The sequence below is a fragment of the Aethalodelphis obliquidens genome, unplaced genomic scaffold (assembly GCF_003676395.1).
Source record: "Aethalodelphis obliquidens isolate GAN/ISIS:26980383/991018 unplaced genomic scaffold, ASM367639v1 scaffold14, whole genome shotgun sequence".
In the NCBI taxonomy this organism is placed as follows: Eukaryota; Metazoa; Chordata; class Mammalia; order Artiodactyla; family Delphinidae; genus Aethalodelphis; species Aethalodelphis obliquidens.
The window spans coordinates 37,294,586-37,315,561 of NW_020837958.1; the positions used below are offsets into that span (position 1 = coordinate 37,294,586).

General features: G+C 46.0%; 1 protein-coding gene across 2 annotated transcripts in view; it reads right to left on the reverse strand.

The window, feature by feature from the left end:
• The window catches only part of LOC113625047 (synaptotagmin-9), a 231,055-nt gene that overhangs the window by 9,572 nt on the left and 200,507 nt on the right, over positions 1-20,976 (reverse strand). Inside the window, exons 1-2 of one of the 2 annotated variants that reach the window (XM_027115499.1) lie at positions 16,017-17,875; positions 13,509-13,797 (exon numbers count right to left, since the gene is read on the reverse strand). In XM_027115499.1, coding sequence (XP_026971300.1) covers positions 13,509-13,797; positions 16,017-16,142 — 415 coding nt within the window. In that variant the 5' untranslated portion in view covers positions 16,143-17,875. Of the gene's footprint in view, positions 1-13,508; positions 13,798-16,016; positions 17,876-20,976 lie in introns of those variants that run through there. The other variant, XM_027115496.1, reaches the window with a different exon arrangement.

Sequence of the window (20,976 nt, forward strand, 5' to 3'; positions counted from 1 at the left end):
ATGCAGAATCCTTGAAGAAATAGCAAAACAAGAGTGTTAGATGGTTTCGATCAGGGAAACACAGTCCGGGGGGGAACACAGAATTTCCAACCCCGTGAGGTCCCGCTTCTCCTATCCCTTTGTAGCCAGAACCTGGGACTGGGAGTCAGAGACCTGAGTGGTCCGAGCTCCATCTCTGCCTCCCTCTGTGACTCCCTGAAAGTTCCTTGTCAATCAAGCCTTAGCTTTTCCAGCTGCAGAACGAGGGGTTTAGCCTGGATGTCGTATAGTTTATTCAGGTGGATATTCTGTAATTTTTATAAATTCCTCCTCTTTTGGAATTTGGGGAAAATATACTCACAGTGTCTGAGTAAAAGGGTAAGTTAAAACTCCCTGCTGTGCTTCTCTTGAGAGGAGATAATTAACAGGAGTAAAAGGTTGAGGAAGGATAGGAAACACATTGAAAACTTTTGAGTCCAGCCAAGATGCAAATTATTTAACAGAGACACTGACATTGTACAAACCAGAGAATGAAAATCTGTGGTTTAGCCCTTAGGCAGACTTGCAGACAAGCAATTAGGATAGAATTTGGCCCAAGGCCTCAGAGTGAATTCATATATAAATATCATTTATTTGAATCTTTTAAATATTTTCCCCCTTATTTAATAGGATTACTCTCCAGACTTGCTGAGACTCGTCCCTCCATAGGGGAATGACTCAATCAGAGTTATGTTTTAAAAACAGTGGTCTGCATATTAGTAGAGAATGAACGGGGGGTGGGTAGAGGTGGGGGAGAGGGGATAGAGGGAGACAGGTGGAGAGTCTGTAAGTACAATCCAGACGAGAAAAATCTAAATGGTGATGGGAATGAAAAAATGGGCACAGACTCAAAAAACAGAAAAAGAGAGGTCAGGTAACTGATTCAGTTGTGGGAGTGGAGTGATAAACCAGACTCAAGGTTTTGAGACAGAAGGGAAGGGGGGAGGGCACAACCTTTAAAAGTATGACACTGAGGATACAACAAAAACTGGTTAGACCCAACTAGGCCCAAGATGGCAGAAGATTCAACGTCCAGTAGGCCTTGAGCCCCATGATACGCTCATTGTACTACATTAGCATATGTTAAATGACACCCACAGGCACCATGACAGTTCTGAGGCCGACCATAAAAGACCAAAAGGTGGGTGATGGCCCAATTCCTGGAAATCTCCAACCATTCCCCAAAATAATTGGAAAAATCCCCCCATTCATTAGCCTATGAAATTACCCAGCCTGTAAAAAGTAACCACCCCGTATTTCGGGGCTGCACTCACCTTCTGAGACAGACCACATTCTGTCTATGGAATGTGTATTTCTCAATTCACCTGCTTTCCCTTTACTATGGCTCACTCTTGAATTCTTCCCTGTGTGAAGCCAAGGAATCTCACTTGGCGGCCTGTCCCATGGACTTGCCCAAGACCTCAGACGTGACCATCCTCTCACGCCCCATTTTCCTACAACAGTTGGGGGTGATAGAATGCATGAGACAGCAACAGGGAAGGAAGGTCAGATTTAACTGGGAAGAAAAGTGATGAATTCACTGAAAAGAAGAGAATTTCTGTAAAGCCATGCATATTTTGACTGCTTCTTGAAATTCTCTGTTATAAATCTTGATTTCTTCAACCATCTGAATTGTATTCATGTTAATAAACACTTGTCAATACCTCTGAAGTGACAGGTACGTGGGGATGTCAAAGATGACAGCTCTCAGACGAGTAGTCAATTATGAAGCTTCAAGCTATTACAATAAAACTGTCAATGTGGACTTAAGTGTTCTGGAAACTAGGGGCATTTATGCTTTTTGCCCACAGGATATATTTCTTTTTTTTTATTTAATAAATTTATTTATTTTATTTATTTATTTTTGGCTGGGTTGGGTCTTCGTTGCTGCGTGCGGGCTTTCTCCAGTTGCGGCGAGCAGGGTCTACTCTTCATTGCAGTGCGCAGGCTTCTCATTGCGGTGTCTTCTCTCATTGTGGAGCACAGGCTCTAGGGGCACGGGCTTCGGTAGTTGCGGCACACGGGCTCAGCAGTTGTGGCTCACAGGCTCTAGAGCACAGGCTCAGTAGTTGTGGCGCATGGGCTTAGTTGCTCCACGGCATGTGGGATCTTCCCGGACCAGGGATCGAACCTGTGTCCCCTGCATTGGCAAGTGGATTCTCAACCACTGCGCCACCAGAGAAGCCCCTCACAGTATATATTTCTGATATGTCAGCATGGTACCCAAGGTCCTTCATCTGACCTCTTTTGTCATTTGCCCACCACAATGGACTAGTTACTAGTCACTGAACTTGCCATGGCCTCTCACAAGTTTTAAACTTTGCCCCTACTTTTCCTTAGCTCATCTTCACTAACTTAGGATACATCTCTTGTCCTTCAAAACAAAAGTCTCTGACTCTTGCATAGCAGCTAGTTGCTCCTTCCTGTGTACCTGAAGCATTCTGTGCAGCCCTCTTCTGGGGCAGTTTTCGGGCTGAATTGGAATCGCCCATTCACTTTGCTTCCTTGCAAGCATTTAAGACAGAAGCTGCGCCTTGTCTTTTTATCCACAGTGCCTGAGACACAGTACACATCTCCCTCACTATTCAAACGCTTACTGTTCAAACTCAGGAATCAATTAGATTCAGATAATGCAGTATTAGTCAGTTGCTACCCCAACTCACGCTAGGCCAACTTGGAAATCAAATAGATTCAAATAACAAGAAGTATGTGTGGACATTAGCAGGTGCCATTTCACTGTCCGAATGCCTGGGGGGTTGGATAGCAGGAAGGCAGGAAGACCAGCTTATATGAAGTGGTACTCAGTGAGCCATGGGAGGATTTGGCTTTGCAGACGGGCTGAGAACCCAGGGTGAGTGCTTAAACAGGGGCTGGCATACAATACGCGCTCCACATGTTTTGGTGAGTCGCACAGAACTCTTTAGTGAATCCACCTCAAAGGTCTTTCTAGGTTCCCAACACTAAAAGTATTTCATGGCACCCAGTACAGAGCCTGGCCAGCTTCCCTTTATTAGTGATTAGCAGCAGAGTGTGAGAAAGAAAACATGGCTGTTGACTTGCATGGCTGGGTGCTGTTCAACAGCATGGAGTGCGTGGAAGCTGGGAAGACCTGTGAGTAGACGCGAGTCCACTGCTTCCACTGGAATTACCTATAGTTGGAGTTCATAGCCAGGATGTGTCCTTTCAGAAGAGGACAGCTTTCCATAACCTCATCTTACTTGTTTTTCTTCCACAGTATTTATCTTCTTTCTGACATATTATAAATTTCCTTGCTAATGTAGTAATTGTTTGACTCCCCTCAATAGAATGTAAGCCCTATGACGGCAGGGCTTTATCCAATGTGTTATATTCACTGCTGGACATCCTGTCCTAGAATAGCCTCCAGCACATATTACTATTTCTCTATTTTAATTATGACGATGCCAAGAGATATACATCAACAAAAACTCTTTGGGGTCCTGAATAATTTTTTAAAAGTAAAGGGTTCCTGAGATAAAAGTTTGAGAGCTGTGGTCCTAGAGGATCCAGGCTGGTAAATACTCATGTAAAGTGAAGTACGGAACTGGGCAGTCCTCCAGGGAACTTCTCTGATCAAACAGCCTCTGTTTTGCATTATTTATCTAACTGTTGCAACATCTTAAGCATTCCAGGTTTATAATTATGAACTTCTTGCTTTTATTTAACTTTTATTTAAAGACTAAGCTGGGTTTTGTTTTTTGCATATTGGGTTAATTTTTTCCTGTAATATTCTTACCCAAACTAAAAAGGATGGAGATGTTCTCAATGTCTAGGTGTGGTATTACCATTCTCCCATGTGCCTGGTTAGAAAACAGAATCATTTTGCGTGTTGCCATGGATTCTTCCCGTGCAATCAATCCCACTGTTCTCTCTATCCTTTCTCAACGTGTGTGGGTATAGCAGCTGCTCACCTCATCCTGAACTCTGCAGCAGCCCTCTCACTGGTTCTTTGGTCTCCCCTCAAAACCATCAATCACACTAATGCCCCACTAATCCACTGCTTTCCTATAGAGACTTGCATATTTCAAATCCCATCTTTTTCTTTTTTTTTTTTTCTTTGCCACACCACACGGCATGTGGGATCTCAGTTCCCTGAACAGGGATCGAGCCCACGCCCCCTGCATTGGAAGGCAGAGTCTTAACCACTGGACCGCCAGGGAAGTCCCTAAAAACACATCTTGATTGCTGCCTCTTTCCAGAAGCAGCAACACCAAAAGCCTCAGATGGATGCTACTAGAGGTTCTAGGGAAGGATGGGCTCCAGAGCCAGACTTGAACTTGCTTTGGCCAAAAGAACGTGGTGAAAGAGACCAGACCTTGGTGTGCTTGTGCCCTCTCCCTCAGACATCTGCCTCCACCACAAGAACAAGCCCAGGTTTGCCTCCTGCAAGATCAGATGCCATGTGGAGAAGAATAAAGCCATTGCAACTGAGGCCATCCTCAACCAGCCATCTCCTGGGCAACGTGTCACTAACTGTAGATGCACTAGGGAGCCCTGCCGAGAATAGCTAAGCCTGGTCCAGGCCAACAGAGCTGCCCAGCTGCCCTGTGGACTCCTGAGAAATAATCAATGATTGTTTTAACCCACTGACTTTCAAAGTGGCTTGTCATGCAGCATTCTTGTGGCAGACACCTCGTGTGGGGTCCGGGTAAGGGAACCATGAGCAAGATAGGGAGACTGAGATGAATCTAGTGTGTCTAGCGGGTGGTGCTTACTCTTCAGCGTAGCAGGAAAGTGGGAGGAAGATCGGGCTACATGAAACTCTGAGACACAGTTTCATCATCTGAAAAGAAGTCATAATACTATCTACCTAGCAGAGTTGTCATGGGCATTGGATACCATATTGGATACAAGAGGCGTAATGGAATTCCTGGCAAACAGTTGCTTCCACTTTCCAAGAAACTACTCCTCAGGGTCAGAAAATACTGATCCCTACTCTGTTCCAGGCACTGTGTTAGACTTGGGGAACACAGCATGAATAGTGCAGAGATGCATGGAGTATATTTTATGTTTTCAGAATAGCAGATTCAACACAGCATAGAGCATCAGGTGAATGGGAACTGGCAGTAGTGGCACAAGACTAAGTTGAGAAATGCTAAAAGTTGCTGTGTTCAAAACTTACAGTTACCAAAGGGGAAAGGGGGGGAGGAATAAATTTGGAATTTGGGATTAACAGGTACACACGACTATATATAAAATAGATAAACAACAAGGACCTACTGTATAGCACAGGGAACTATATTCAATATCTCATAATAACCTATAATGGAAAAGAATCTGAAAAAGTATATCTATATATATGTATATTTTCAGATATATATCTGAATCACTTTGCTGTACACCTGAAACACTGTAAATCAACTATACTTCAATAAAAAAATAAAGAACTTGGGCTTCCCTGGTGGCGCAGTGGTTGAGAGTCCGCCTGCCGATGCAGGGGACACGGGTTCGTGCCCCGGTCCGGGAAGATCCCACATGCCGCGGAGCCGCTGGGCCGGTGAGCCTGCGCGTCCGGAGCCTGTGCTCCGCAACGGGAGAGGCCACAAAAAAAAAAATAAATAAAATAAAGAACTTAAAGAAAACTTAAAAAAATTGTTCATATAGCTTGTTATCTACTTTTACAATAACAGTAAATACAATAGATATAGTATGTACAATATTCATGGTTTTTATTTAATCAGCAGGTATTACTTTCAGAGAGAATAACAAAACAAATTATTTGAAGAAAGCTAGGTTGGGGTCAGTTGTAAAGGGCTTTCTTTATGTTATTTTATGGGGTTTGCTTTACCCTGTAGGTTGTGGCTGCCATCCAAGATGATAAGCACTGATGCAGTAATTTTATCAAGATAACCCTGGTGGCAATACAGGATGAAACCCTGGAAAAGGAAGATCGGTTAGGAGTCTTCTGCAGTCATGGAGACTGGAGATGATGAGCGAGCAGTGTAGATGGAAAGAATAAACTTGAGAGACATTCAGAAGGAAGACTCTATTGAGCAACTTATCAGATGAGGGCCAAAGGGACGCTCCTGAGATTTCTAGCACAGGAGAGTGTGTGTGGGACTCTTCTGTTAACTGAGAGAATAGTGGGGGAAAGCAGAGGAAGTTCATTATTTAAAAATAAATGAAGAAAAGGCAGGGAATTAAAAACCAAGGGTTGGAGAGAGGCGGGGAACTGATGCTTCTTGGACAGGATTTGAAAGAATGATTTAAAGCAATCTGTTTGTGAGTAGGAATCATCATCAAATAACAACTAAGAGGCCTCACATGGTCTTCATGCATGTCCCACAATAATAATGCCTCTGGGCGCAGGTATTTAGTCTCAGAGCCGAGGGCTGCTACCTGAGGGCCTCTGTGACAGCCCTGCAGATGGCCGGCCTGGCCCAGGCTCTCCCTGCTATGAGCACTCAAACTCCCCCACTGCCAGCCCATTCTGAACACTGGAGCCAGACGATCTTCCTCAAAACCTCCGTCCGAGTCCGGACACTCCCCTGCATACCACTATTACGCAAAACAGCACGATGGGAAAGGTTAGTATATGTAGGAATCGGCCTGCCTTGGTTTGAACCCTCCTCTGGCGTCAGTTAGCAGTGAGACCTTGGACAGATGACTTATTCACTCAGTGCCCTGATTTCCACATCTATAAAATGGGGGTTAATTATAATACCCGTCACATAGGTTTGTTGTGAGAATTAGCTGATATAATCCAACAAGACATAGAAAATACTTAAAGATTACCCGGTACATAATAAGCGCTCAATAACTATTAGCTACGGGTATTCATATTACTTTCATTCCCCACAGCTAGAAAGCGAAGAGGCTCAGCACAAAGGAGCTTAGGTCTTGTCTGGTTCTTTCATCTCCTCTCCACTTCTCCCTACACCTGAGGTCTACTGAACCCTAAGCCCGATTAGGCCTTTGTACATCCGCATGCTGGTCATTTGCTTGAAGTGCCCTTTACTCTGTTCTCCATGTAATTAGTTCTTTTCCAACATTAAAACTTGGCTTGAGGGTCACATTCCAGATTCCACGGTCTCCCCCATCCCCATCTCCATGGCAACCTTGACCTTACTTAATTACTGAATGCCTGCCCCTGTGCTTCTGTGACACCCTCCATCAGAACAGGCATCACACTACCTGTTATTCTGTGTTTGTTTGGAGGTTTCCCCACTTGGCTCTAAGCTTTTTGAGGACAAGAATGTTATCCTATTCAATGTTCCAGCTCTAATGCCTGGCACAATGCCAACGTATATATGGAATTCAGCTAGAGATTTGTTGAATGAATGAACAAATGAATGAGTCAGAGAGAGAATGAATGGGGAGGTTCACTACACCTGGAGCCAAAGCCATCAGCTAAAACAACTTTGGGATCTTCTATTAATACCTGTAGTGATGGTCCTGGAGGTATCCTCATAGACCACGGGCCTTCCGGCCGGATACACAGAAGAGTACTATGTCCGTTGGCCTTTCTGAACCCAGCACAGTGACCTATGGCACTGTCCTAGAGGCAGCATAGGATAAGCTGTACATATACCTTTGGCACTGCTGCTCTGCGAATGCAGTAACTTCTCTGTGTGTGTATGTGTGTGCGCACACAAGTACTCTCATACCCTCCTGCGCTTACACCTGTGTGTACCCTCAATGCCCTCCTTTGTGGGAGATACCTCTGTTGCAACTTAGAGTTATACATCTCTTAATGTTTTGTTCCACTCATCGCAAACTAATGGACCTTGAGAGTCGGCTCATAAATATGTTTTATTTGGCTTCTAGTGGGTTTTATGCTAGTTTGTTTTTTTTAATTTTAATTTAATTTAATTTAATTTAATTTAATTTAATTTAATTTAATTTAATTTTTGCGGTACACGGGCCTCTCACTGCCGTGGCCTCTCCCGTTGCAGAGCATAGGCTCCGGACGCGCAGGCTCAGCGGCCATGGCTCACGGGCCCAGCCGCTCCGCGGCATGTGGGATCCTCCCGAACCGGGGCACAAACCCGTGTCCCCTGCATCGGCAGGCAGACTCCCAACCACTGTGCCACCAGGGAAGCCCTGTTTTTATTTTGTTTGGTTTTTAATGGCTTTCAGTATGAGGCACACACATTTATACCTGAATGGACCCCAGAGGCATTTGAATTTGCAGCAATAGACTTTCTCCTCTAAAACATGATCTAACAAAGGATATGAGTTATTTACTTCAGCAGGGAGAGGGTTACTGGAGGTAATTTGCATGCACCCTTGCAAATAAAGGAGCGGGACTAAAACAGGAAGTAAAATAATGCTATAATATCTTATTCTGACTGCCTTGAGAATTTTTCTTTACAAGCTATTTAAAAGTTAAGAAGAGGTTAACACTCTTCTGATCCACCCATGAATACAGCCTGTGGAATCTGCCAAAGACTGTCAGTTGGATAAATTCTCAATCTGGGTATCTGAGCCAGTGGTGCTTTGCCATAAGTTGCCAAGTGCAATGCAAAATTTCTTTTTACTTATAACAGTTATAGTACCGAAGACTTGGAATGAGTTTAAAATATAAGTTAGATTGTATTCAAATATCTTTCAGTCACTGCATTCTAAATTGTGTGCATGAGAGACAGACAGAGAGAGAGAGAGAGAGAGAGAGAGAGAGAGAAAGGAGGAGAGAGAGTCTATATGTGTTAGAGTTAAGATTCTAAGAATTTTACCTTAGCCCAAACATCCCTGGAATTGCGGTCCTCACGTGAACATCATTTGTGGATCATCTCTCAATAAAGGCTGAAGACTTGAGAACAGCTCTATAGGAAATGGCTTAATTACAGAGCAACTCTACCGTATTTATTATCCCCAGTATCTGGCCCTTTGTAGTTGCCCAATAAATATTCCTAGAATAAACGAGAACCATTTAGACTGATGTTAGAATTTTCTGGAAATCTCCTAAGACACAATGTTGAATTTTCCAAGGAAGTTATGTTATCTTCTCTCTCTAGGTTTTCTGAAAACACTCTCTAAGATGGCATGTATGTATGAATGAAACACTTGATGTGACCTCTGGCGACCCTCCCTAGCCCATAATCCCATATTTGCCCACACAAGGATGCTGACTTGAGGCCTAAGGATTCTAGTGAAAGTTTCACAGCCAGCACAGTCCCAGCAACCAAGGTTAGAAGATAGGAAGATGGGAGCCTTGTGGGAAGAAGGTGGGTACAGGTAACAGCACTGGCTGGGATGGGCAGAATTCTAAGGTTCCCACCCCCATGGTCATGCCCTACATACTCCCCTCCCCTTGAGTGAGGGCTGCAGCCTCACTCAATATGATTGTGAATATGATTGCCCTCCTTGACTAGGTTACATCATGAGACAAAGCTAAAGAGATTTTGTAGATATAATTAAGGTCCAAAATCAGTTGATTTCGAGTTAATCAAAAGGAAGATGATTATGGGTGGGCTTGACCTCAATCAGATACAAACTCTTAAAAGAGAGACTAAGCACATCCCAAAGAGAGGCGCTCTCCTCCTGGCCCCGAGGGAGCAGTAGCCACATTGCGAGCTGCCTGTGAAGAGGAGCGGCTTCTGGAAGCTGAGGCCTCCGCCCTACAACCACAGGAGGTGTCTGCCAACATCAATGAACTTGAAAGAGGACCCTGAGCTCCAGGTGAGAAGGGAGCCCAGCCAACACCTTGATTGTACCCTCACGAGACTGTTGAACGAAGCATCCAGCTAAGCTGTGCCTGGACGCCTGAACCCAAAGAAACTCTAAGATAATACACGTATATTATTTTAAACTGCTAGAGCTGCGGTGATTTGTTACACAGTATTAGAATAACTAATACAGGCATAGTTACTAAGATACATGGCCGAAACCATGGGGGATGGGCACAGTATGTAAAATACAAAACAGTGCATGGAAGGGGGATACACTGGCATTCCAAAGTCCATCCTTGGGCACAGAACTTCTGGAAATAACAGGTCAGAGGGCACTAATCACGCAGTTGTGATTGTTTGCAGGTCTGTCTTTCCCTAACCAAGTTCTGAGGGGTCTCTGCCATCAAAGATGGTTTTGCCCTGATCCCGGCTCTCTGAGTTCAGGAATGAAGACGTCAGTATACTCACGGTCAAGCTGAGGAGTCAAACACACACAGATATGCGTGGTTGAGAGTTAGTGCTGCCTTGGAAGATTGAGTGAGGTGCTCCAGGTGCATTAGGGGCCAATCTGTCTGGTGGGGCGGGAGGGGAGAGCTGGGGAGGTGGGCAGAAGTGTTTACAGAGAATCCACAGAATTTTTGAGACATAAAAGGTGGGTAGAAAAATATATGTACATATATATATATATTTGTTTGTTTATCTGTTTTAATTGCTCCTGCATGTGGGTAAATTATGGGAGGAGATGGAGATCAGCTCAGGCCACTTTCTGAAGGGTCTTCCTCATATAAAAGGCTGAGATTTGAAGGGGTTTTTTGTGGCTGTTGATAATTGGTGCCAAACGGCGAACACATTCTACATCCACGTGTGTTGTGGGAAGGCCTACGAGACAGCACACGGCAGGAGGAGGCAAAACCAGAGGCCAGAGAAGCTGTAAGAAAGCCAGTGCAGGATGCAGACATGTTCCACTGCTTCCTCTGTCCCTGCTGTGAGCACAGGGCCCATCCAGGAGTCGAGGCAAAAAGTGCTTGTTGAATCATAAACTGACAAATCATTAAAAGAGGGCTCCCGGGATTCCCTGGTGGCGCAGTGGTTGAGAGTCCGCCTGCCGATGCAGGGGACACGGGTTCGTGCCCCGGTCCGGGAAGATGCCGTGGAGTGGCTCGGCCCGTGAGCCATGGCCGCTGAGCCTGCGCGTCCGGAGCCTGTGCTCCGCAACGGGAGAGGCCACAACAGTGAGAGGCCCGCGTACCGCAAAAAACAAAAAACAACAAAAAAAGAGGGCTCCCGAGGCAACAGGCATGGAAGCAGCCATCTCTGAAAAGTCGAAAGCGTTTTCACTCACCATGGAGCTGGGGGAGGGAATATTTTAGGCCTCCAGGGTCTGAGAGATGAGGCAGAGGACAAGGGTTGAAATAGCAGAAAGTCCAGACTCAGGACCTCTGCTGAGCTCTAGCTGGAGTGAAAGTGGGCAACCTCAAGGCCTGAGGGGCTTAGAGTGTCTCAGAGATCCAAGCCAGCACCATCGTCCAGGCTTGGGGTCCTCCCTCACCCCTGGGAGAGCACATTCTAGCTCAGGCTACATTTATCACCCAATCCTCCCCATCAGCTTTTTAGGGAGCTGTTCCTTTTCCACTGGCTCATCCTTGCCCTTTTCCCCAGTCCCTCGTCCCATGCTTACCCCCAGCTGCTCCCTCTCAGAAGGAGGAGGTTCATCTCAAGACAGGGCCAGAAAGGACCACTCACTTAACCAACTTGACCAAGTGCTTCATGATATAGATAAGGGACCCTCTTCTCTGTCTTCTGACTCAGAGATAAGATTTTCTCTTTTCTGCCAAAACCTAATAACCCCTCTGTCTGTGCTAACAATCCCTCTATCCATTCATTCATTTGTCCCCTTAGTTATTCACCAACAAGTATTTATTGAACATAGACACTATTCTAGGCACTGGGATGCAGCATCGAACATGAAAGGCAGGATCCAGGCTCTCATAGAGCTGACACTCGAGAAGGGGAGGCAGAAAATGAGCATCGAGCAAATAAATGAACTAGAAGATCTCAGAGTAATAAGCGCTCCGAAAAAAACAACAAAAACAGTCAAGTAGTAAGTGCTCCACAACGCCTCTTGGGTTACCTTTCGCAGCGTACTTCAGACCAACCACCCGACGGCCTAGGCCAAAGACCCAGGAAGCATCGTGGACTCAACCCTCTCACTCATTTTTCACATTCAATTATCTGTCACAAAGCCACGTGTATTCCAATTCTCAGTGACTCTGAAATCCGTCTGTCCTTCTCCATCTCCCTGACACTTCATGCAGACACCATCACTTATTGACCAATTTTTTGCAGTATTTCCCTGATTAGTGTTCTCTCTCTAGTCTCGTCCTCTTCCTGCATGTCATGCCCCTGCTTAAAATTGTTCAATGGTTCTCAACAGTTTCTTCAGTCAAGTTCAACCCCCTTAGCCTAGCACGCAAGGTCTTTCATTATCTGGGTGCTACTGAACCCTTCAGCCTTGCTTCCCTGCACTCACCTGCCCCACGCAGCTTCCACTCAGCCATCACTGCAGATCTACACGTGGAAGTGTTACTTGCCTTTGACCTGCTGCACCCTCACTTAACGCGCCCTCTGCTCATCGTTCTCTAACTTCTTTGTTCAAAAGTCAGATCAAATGTCACCTCATTTTGGAAGACCCATGGAGTTTTTACAAGGATTACATTGAAAAGATATATGAGGGGCTTCTCTGGTGACACAGTTGTTGGGAAGCCACCTGCCAATGCAGGGGATATGGGTTCGATCCCTGCTCCGGGAAGGTCCCACATGTCGCCGAGCAAGTGGGCCCGTGCGCCACAACTACTGAGCCTGCGCTCTGGAGCCCACGTGCCACGAATACTGGGGCCCACATGCCCAGAGCCCGTGCTCCGCAACGGGAGATGCCACTTCAAAGAGAAGCCCGCGCTCCGCAACGAGGGGTGGCCCCCCACCCCCCACCCGCCGCTTGCCGCAATTAGAGAAAGCCTGCGCAGCAATGAGGACCGAATGCAGCCAAAGATAAATAAATTTTTAAAAAAAAAGAAAGAAAAAGAAAAGATACGTGAAACCCTTAGCCCAATAACGGCATTCAGCTTATGTCTTATTTACCTGATGAAATTTCTTACATTTGGGGCAGGCATAATTAGCATATAAATAAAGTTTTCCTATTTGCAATGAAACCATGTCAGAATACAGCCTCTGAGGTGGGGGACTTGTCTCCCTCATTGTTTTAATGAAATGGAAATTTTCCTTCTCATTTATGTTTTTGTTGCTTGATACTTGCTATTATCATTTGAGCTTCTAACCATTATTCTTAATGGCCTGGAAGTGATTCTGATGGATCCCAAGATTGGAGACAAATACCTTGAACATATCATCATCCCAACAGAATACACAATAATAATTCACTGTAGTTCCTGGCCCTGAGGGTTGGCTGTTGCCTTGTCCAATTTCACGATGTTTCTGGGCACATTTGCAGGGCCCTACTCCCAGGGCACTGGGAGAATCCACCAACCTGCCACTCTTCGTGGCAGGGGACCACACACCTCTCTCAACCCAAGGTCTATCTCGAGATGCCCTTCCTAGGCTGGCTTCTAACACCATAGCCCTGGTCTTCTACGGGGGCTTTAGGAACTCTCTGGGAAAGGGAAAGCTGCTTTCTGAGAATGGATTTTCCTTTGGACACCTGTGCCCCGATAAGGTTTCTCTCCCAGCACATGCCCACAAGAGCACATATCCAGTTCTTACTGGGTCAGACCCCCTACCTGTGTGGGAGCTGTCTCCGAGCGTGAAAGTCCCCAGAAGGGGTAATAAAAGACGCAGTTCTCTTACTTGCATTCAGCAGTGTCCGGATCCTTTTCTCCTCCTCAGCTCCTTGGACTTGCTTTTCTGTCAGCATCTTGTCCTCTGATTCTGTGCACACCTCAGCCTCCCGCAGGTACTCCAGGTAGTCGATCTCCCGCTGGGCACGTTCGACTCTCAGGGCCAGGTTATGGACCGCACTCTTGTACTCACTTGTGTACGTCTGACATCGTCCCAGCATAACGGATATGTTTTTCGAGAACTCTCGGAAATCTTCAATGTATTCTCTCGTTGCTTGGGTACATTTCTGCAGTCCTTGCTTCAGTCAGAAAATAAATTCCCAAATTACTGCCAGTTATTTAACTTACCCAAGTAATATCAACAGCTCTCGTTCACAGGAAAAAGACTTTTAAAGTACAGATAGTCAAATGGGGGGGAAATAAAAATCACCCACAGTTCCTTAATTCAAAGGACTATTGACACTTTAGTGTACAAATCTTTAAAAGTTTTCCCATGCATGTAGTCACACATATATAAACATATTTTTAATGTGATTTTGCTACATGTATGTTTTATAACATATTTTTAGCTTGCTGATATATTGTGAACATATTTCAATACCAATTAATATATATCTATACCATAATTTTAATGACACAATTCCATTGAATTGACATCCCATTATTGTTTCCATTAGACTCTTTTTAATGGACACTTATGTAGTTTTCAACGTTCTGCCATTCAAACAAAATCTTTGTCTTTACATATTTGTGTATTTCTCTGGTTATTTTCTGAGGATACCTTTCCAGATGTGAGCTCCATCCCCAGCACCTGCACAGGGCCTGGCACACAGTCGTACTCAATAAATACTTGCTGAATGAAAGATAAGTAAATGAAGGATGGAAATGGGAGGGGTTGCTGGGTCAAACAGAATGTAGACTTAAAGACCATTTGGCGGTTCACCAAAATGCTCTCCACAAAAGTTGTAACAATATTAATATATACTCCAAACAGCAGGATATAAGACTGTTCATTGATGAATGAAAGAGAGAGAGAAAGGTGGGGGGAGAGAGAGTGTGTGAGAGGAAGGGAGGGAAGGAAGGAGGGAGAGAGAGACAGAAATAGAGAGGGAGAGAGAAACAGGAAGGGTGAGAGGGAAAGAGGGAGGAGAGAGAAACTGTCTAAATCTTTCCTCTTTTTCCTTACCCCTCTGACACAAATCCCTCAGTGGCTTCACTTTGCTGCTACGTGTCTGCCTTGGCCTGGTGGAGCACCTGGGGACTCAACTTCCCGCCCAGGTTACCACGATCGGGGCGGGAAGACCTATATACATCATATCCCTTATATACATCATATCCCTATCTTCTTAAATCCACATTCATAGCTATGAAAGTATCAGTCTATACTCGATACCCTTGTCTGCAGACAGATTCGAGTATTGGGAAAGCTTGCAGGGATGTGACTGGCGCTGACCCCCAAGGCAGGTTGGTGGTAAATGAAGAGGGACCACGGTTGAGAGTAATTCTGGCACATTTAAGGAGGTGAGACTGGGCAGGAGGTGTCTGAGGAGAGAGCAAATGAGGCAGCAGCAAGAGGCCACTGGCCTGGGAACATTTCCTCCATGGCTTCCTGGCCTCAGTCCGCCGGACGTTAGGAAACGTGTGCAGCCTGCTCTGAGGAACTGTTTTACCCTGACTGTAACCAAATAGTTTGGACTTGAAGAGTTTTCAGGAAAAAATAGAAAATTGGAGATAAGCGTGTCTTTGAGAGGAGATAAATAATTTATCAAAAGTTAACTTGTACAAAAGCAAGGCATGAAGTATGAAACAGCCAATGTCATGGCCAGGGTGTGTCAGAGGTTACTGCGGAGGGTTACATTTGGCCCTGGGAGTCTGTCCCTGCGGCAAAAATGTTGGGTTTTGCAAATTTTAATGAAGTGGCAGCTGCAACACTTGGAGAAAAAGGCCCCAACGCTTTTCTCTCTGTTTAACGTTGCTGAAATCTGCTCATTTCTAAAACCAAGTCCAGTTCAGCAAAAGAAGCTAAGAGCTTCTCAGGACACCAATATCATGACTTTTTGCAATGACCTAATGGCTCACCATGAAAAGACATAAAGAAAACTAAAATCTGCGATCATCCTGATATAGTAAAACATGAAGAAAACGTGACCAAATGTTTAATTTTCCTATTTTAAAAACTGAGCAACTGAATAATATTTTAGACATTTACCACCATGCCAGGCAATGTTCTAAGTAGGAATTAATTTATTAAATCTTCAGAATAGCCGTAAGAGGTAAATTCTATTATCGTCCCCATTTTACAGATGAGGAAAACCTGCCATACCAGAGGATAGCGGAAAGCCCTGCTCAAGGTCTGGGAGAAACCACTAGACTATGAAAAATACCAAGTGTACATTTAGCAATCTATTTATCATTCACTATCTGGAAAAATGCATCACAGTAGGTAGCGAAGCGTGGGTAAGATAAAGTGACTTCCGGGAGGCAGGTTCCCCAGATCAGGGGCACAGATGCCACCTACCTCCAAGACTTGAAAGCGCTGATAGATGTAGTGCACCATGGCCGGGTCCTGGGCGAACTGCGGCAGGGGCAGAAAGGCCGTGAGGATCAGAACGCTGAAAGCAGAAGCTCGCCTAAGAGCCAGCATGGTCCTGCAAACCACCCAGGGTGGGAATCTCTTCTGCTGTTGCTTCTCGAAGAAGGCTCAAGGGTCCAGGGGGTGGTCTCCTGCTTTCTAGCCGCTGCTGAGAAAAATTCTCCAAAAACAGCCAGACAGCAAAGTCTGCTAGTTACTCCCTCAGATGCGTGATCTTGCTTAGCAAGCTGGTGATCAAGTCCAGCTGTTGGCAAGTCAGTCTCCGGAGGCCCTGCAGGCCGACTTGGGGTAGAGGTCTCCCTGGGTCCAGCATCTGTCGCTATCACCTTTGACACACACAGACCCTCTGCAGGCTAGTGGATGTCCCCTCTTCCAGGCCTGGGTGAGTGTGCATAGGGGTGGGATGGGGGGCGGGGTGGGCCTCTCCCCTCTCCCCAGCTCTTTCCTTTTTACTTTTGTTTTCTTCCTCCCTAGAGAACTCTGCAGTCCAATCACAGGCCTGACCCAACACACACACCACCCCCAGCTTCTCAGAGTTGGACTCTCAGTTTAGTTTCTGGCCCAGATTCCCGGGATCCTTTTCCCCGGAAATCCCTTTGGGAGACCCCACCCCTCCTCCAGACTCTTTGCATTCCTGCAGTTCTTAAAGGCACAGCAAGGAAAAATGAAAGCTCTGATATACCCGGTCTCTGAGCAGCCTGGGCACTGGGCCCATTGCCTCTTGGGGAGAGAGGTCCAATGGGCCACAGGCCTAGCCACCCAGGGAGGCAGCTGAAAAATCTGAGATTCACGCTCAGAAGAGTTTCATTAAGAGCCAAACAATTACTGATACAGGGGCATTTCCGGAGCCAAACCATCAGGAAATGGAACTCCTTAGCACGGAGGTCCTTGAGTTTTCTGTCTCCAGTAGCAGAATTCCCTTCACTTGCAGCTGCAGGCCAGCAATACATAGGACTCAACTCCTGCAGGCCCCAGTCCAGCTGAAGATAAATCACATCCTTAGGACACAAGTGTAAAATCTTCCAATTTTTCGCCTTTGCTGTCCAGGTCTACTTATCGCAACCTCTCCTTCCATGGTTGGGTCCAGACACTCACGGTTCTTTCTCAATCACCTACCAAAGTGGAGAAGGTTGGGGCATCTACGAGAAGTGGAAAGATCTCTGACCAGGAGTCAGAAGACCTGGGTTTGTATTTGGTCCCTGCAAGAGACACTAAAAGAATTTTCCAGTGTGGCCCTTGCATGTCCTTGTCCCCATTAGCTGTTCCTCTCTACCTCTCTTCCAAGTGACGTCAGCCCCTAACTGTTCCTTCCCACCCTCTTGGTATCATCACAGACAATGGCTCCTCATCCTTAAGAACAATTCCTCCTATTTCCAAGAACTGTCTTTGATGACATTCAGCCCTCTGTACCTGCGGATGTGGAGGGCTAAGTGTACTAAGCCATTTTACATAAGGAAGGTGAGCATCGCAGGATTTTGGTATCTTCGGGATGCGGGGGTAGGGGATGGGGGATGGGGCAGTCCTGGATCGAATTCCCCGCGGATATCAAGGGGCAACGGTATTCCCCAATCTAGGTGAACTTCTGCTGATCCCTCCTCTTAAATTCTCATGAAAAATACTGCCCCACTCAGCCTCCTTCCCTGAGTGAGAATGCTCTTTGGGAAACTTTTCATGCCTGGCATTTTGGAATAAAGTGTTATGCTAAAGGTGCTCTGGTTGATTTTCTTTTAAATTTTTATTTATTTATTTATTTGGCTGCATTGGGTCTTCACTTTGTTGCTGCGCGCGGGCTTTCTCTAGTTGCGGTGAGCGGGGGCTACTCTTCCTTGCAGTGCTCGGATTTCTCACTGCGGTGGCTTCTCTTGTTGCGGAGCACAGGCTCTAGTCCTGCAGGCTTCAGTAGTTGTGGCATGCGGGCTGAGCAGTTGTGGCGCACGGGCTTAGTTGCTCCGTGGCATGTGGGATCTTCCCAGACCAGGGATACGAACCCGTGTCCCCTCCATTGGCAGGTGATTTCTTAATCACCGCGCCGCCAGGGAAGTCCTGGTTGATTTTCCTGATGAACTCCTTAAGTCCTAACTTGGAGATGGTGAACTAAGATGGATAAGATCCAGTGGAAGTGAAACTCACAATTAACTTTTAGGAGGCAGTGTTTTCTTGGGGTAATCTTTTTCTTGGTTTTCTATAGCAGGTTTACATTATTTTTACAATGAAATATACATTCAATACTAATGGCGTCTAAAGAATTATTGGAGACTCGGTGAGAACAAAGTGGGAGGCCTCATTGTAGCACATGTCCTTGGGCTGTTTCCAAGGCTGCTGTTGCCCCCATGTCTCTGGAAGGGCCTCCAAAGAGCTTGGCCTCAGAGCCCTTCAGTTCAGTCCTGGCAGACGCTCCCTCTCTGCCCCACACACTCTCTTCAGTTACCTGGTTCACAGGCACAAGCCTGGTCTCTCCGCTCTAACTGCCCACACCTGGTCTTGGTTGGCAAGCTCTTACTCTTGTGACCCCAGAGGCAGCAAAGCCCACAGCTGGTTCCCCTAACCCATTAGGACTGATGGGCCATGGGGCAGGACTGGAACATGAGTGGAAACCCTCATGTTCTTGTGACCAGAAGTTTCAAAAAGGAAAGTTAAACTCCTTTCGGAGATAGTCACAGCTTTGACTGACATACAGTGGCCAATGGTGGCCATCTATATTCAGAGCAGGCCTTACTCAATGGAAAGAAAAAGATGGCTTGGTGCCCCTTAGCCTGCTATTGGGATAAAATCATCCGCTTGGTTCTTTTCCCTTCCTTACCTTTAACCTCTGGCCTTGACCACTGCTATAAGCTAGCTCGTTAAGGAGGCTAGTGACCCAGCACAGTGACCCCTTTTCTCCTTTGCAAGTGCCTGATCCATCTGCTTTCCAGTCCAGGTATCCTGAGAGAGGAAGTTTAAGCCCTTTGACAGCTACCACTATGTCCTCAATGTGGTTGGACCTAAGTCACTAGTCATTGAGCTGTAAGCCCAGCCCCGAGTTGGTGTTTTTCCCTAAAGGACTAGTCAGAACCGGACATGCGAATGTCCAGCCTAATCAGCCCACCGAGGCTGATCTCATCCAGTTTTCCAGGTCCTCTTGGAATTCACTATCTTCATTACTGGTGGTCCTTTTGCTGCTGTGCCTCCATGCTAACTGACCCCCTGATTTCTAGAGCCTTCTCTGCTCCCTGCACCCTCCACTTTACTGAGGGGTGCTGGCTAACTCCAGGAAAGTCTGTGAGGAGGAGACCTTGTCTTCTTAAGGAGGCAGAGGCCAAGTCAACAGAATTCCAACTGGGATACTAGAATTCATCATCTGGATCTGAACAGGATGTCTGTTTTTTTCTTCTCTTCTCTTTTTTCCCCAGATTCTTCCCTTTATCTTTTATTCACCACTCCTGGCCCCCCCCCCCCCCCACCGCCAATAGCTCTTTGCCTTAATGTCATCCTCCAATCTTCCAACCTTTTACAACTAATTGCATTGTTTCCTGCTTGAATGACTGGAGCGGCCTCTAATTCCCTATCTCTTTAGATAAAACATTGGCTGCTTTTATGCCAAAAGGAAAGCCCTTTAAAATGTGACCTCAGCCAACCCCTTGTGGGGAGGAAAACATTTTTCTCTATCCTTCTGGGTTCTTCTGGCTGGTCTAAGAATTAAATCGACATGAGGCAGATTAACAAGAGAAAATCAAACAAACATTTAAAAACACGTGTGCATTGGAGAGACCCAGGGAAACAGTAACTCGTCAGAATGGCTGAAGCCCTCACCTTAAATACCATCCTCAGCTAAAGACAAAAGAAGCTGTTGGGGTAGTGAGTTGGGACTTCAAAGGGGAGGAAGGCAATTCACATGGAGACGGAAAAGCAAATGTCTGGTAAACAAATGTTTGCTGGTTCCTGTAGAGACAGAGGGACACAGAGAGAAATTTTAACAGACTTTGCTAGGTTCCTTTCTGTCTGTCACAGCTGGTTCATACTTTGTTATCTATAGTGATGGCTCCCTTCCCAAAGGGAAGAGGTCCTCTATCTATGTTCTTTTAGGCAGTTAGGGGGAAGGTCAAAGTTTCTTCCTGAGTCTTGGGCCTTGATTGTTTTCAGCTCGAAATAATCCAAATGCCAAAGAGATTTTGGGGTGGGAAATTTTGCTCCCCTACAAAAGCAAGACATTTCTGGGGGTATACTCTCTGGAACAATACCTGTGGGGGGATGAATGGAGCATGAGTGAGCAAAGAGAGTTCACCTGCAATGCAGTTGCAACAGAGGCATCAACCAATCCCACAAGGAGCTCTGGAACTAGGCGGGACCTTCAGACGTGTCCAGAATGGAGGCAAAGGGACGATGCCTTGGCAGCCCTGCATCAAGCACTCCTTGGTGGGGGCTGTTCCTGGGAAGGGAGCGTTTATAACCTTGAGTAGGGCAGCTTCCTCTGGCTGAGGACACGGCCTGGAGAAGGACTCAGCTCTGAGCTGTTAGCGGCAACACCCACACGACTGAGGGAATGAGTCTCCTCATCCTGAAGGGTAGATTTGGCCAACGTGCCCAGCACCCACTTCAGTAGGATAAGCAGAGGCCAGACTTTGCCAAGTTTGTAGAACACACCAAATATTTTAGATGTTATGGTAGGAAGAATGAGAGACAATTAGAGTTTCAAGTAAATGAGTTACAGAAATAGGTCTGTGTTTCAGAGAGATGTCTCTGGAAGCCAGGTAAAGGCAACAAGACTAAATTCAAGGTGGGAGATGAGGATGCTGTTATGGTGATTCGTGGAGAGATCACGAGGGCCAGAACAAAAGTAGTGTCAGCAGAGAGAGAGATAAATGGATGTCATGGTATTGTGATTGATAATAAGAAACATATATTTGGT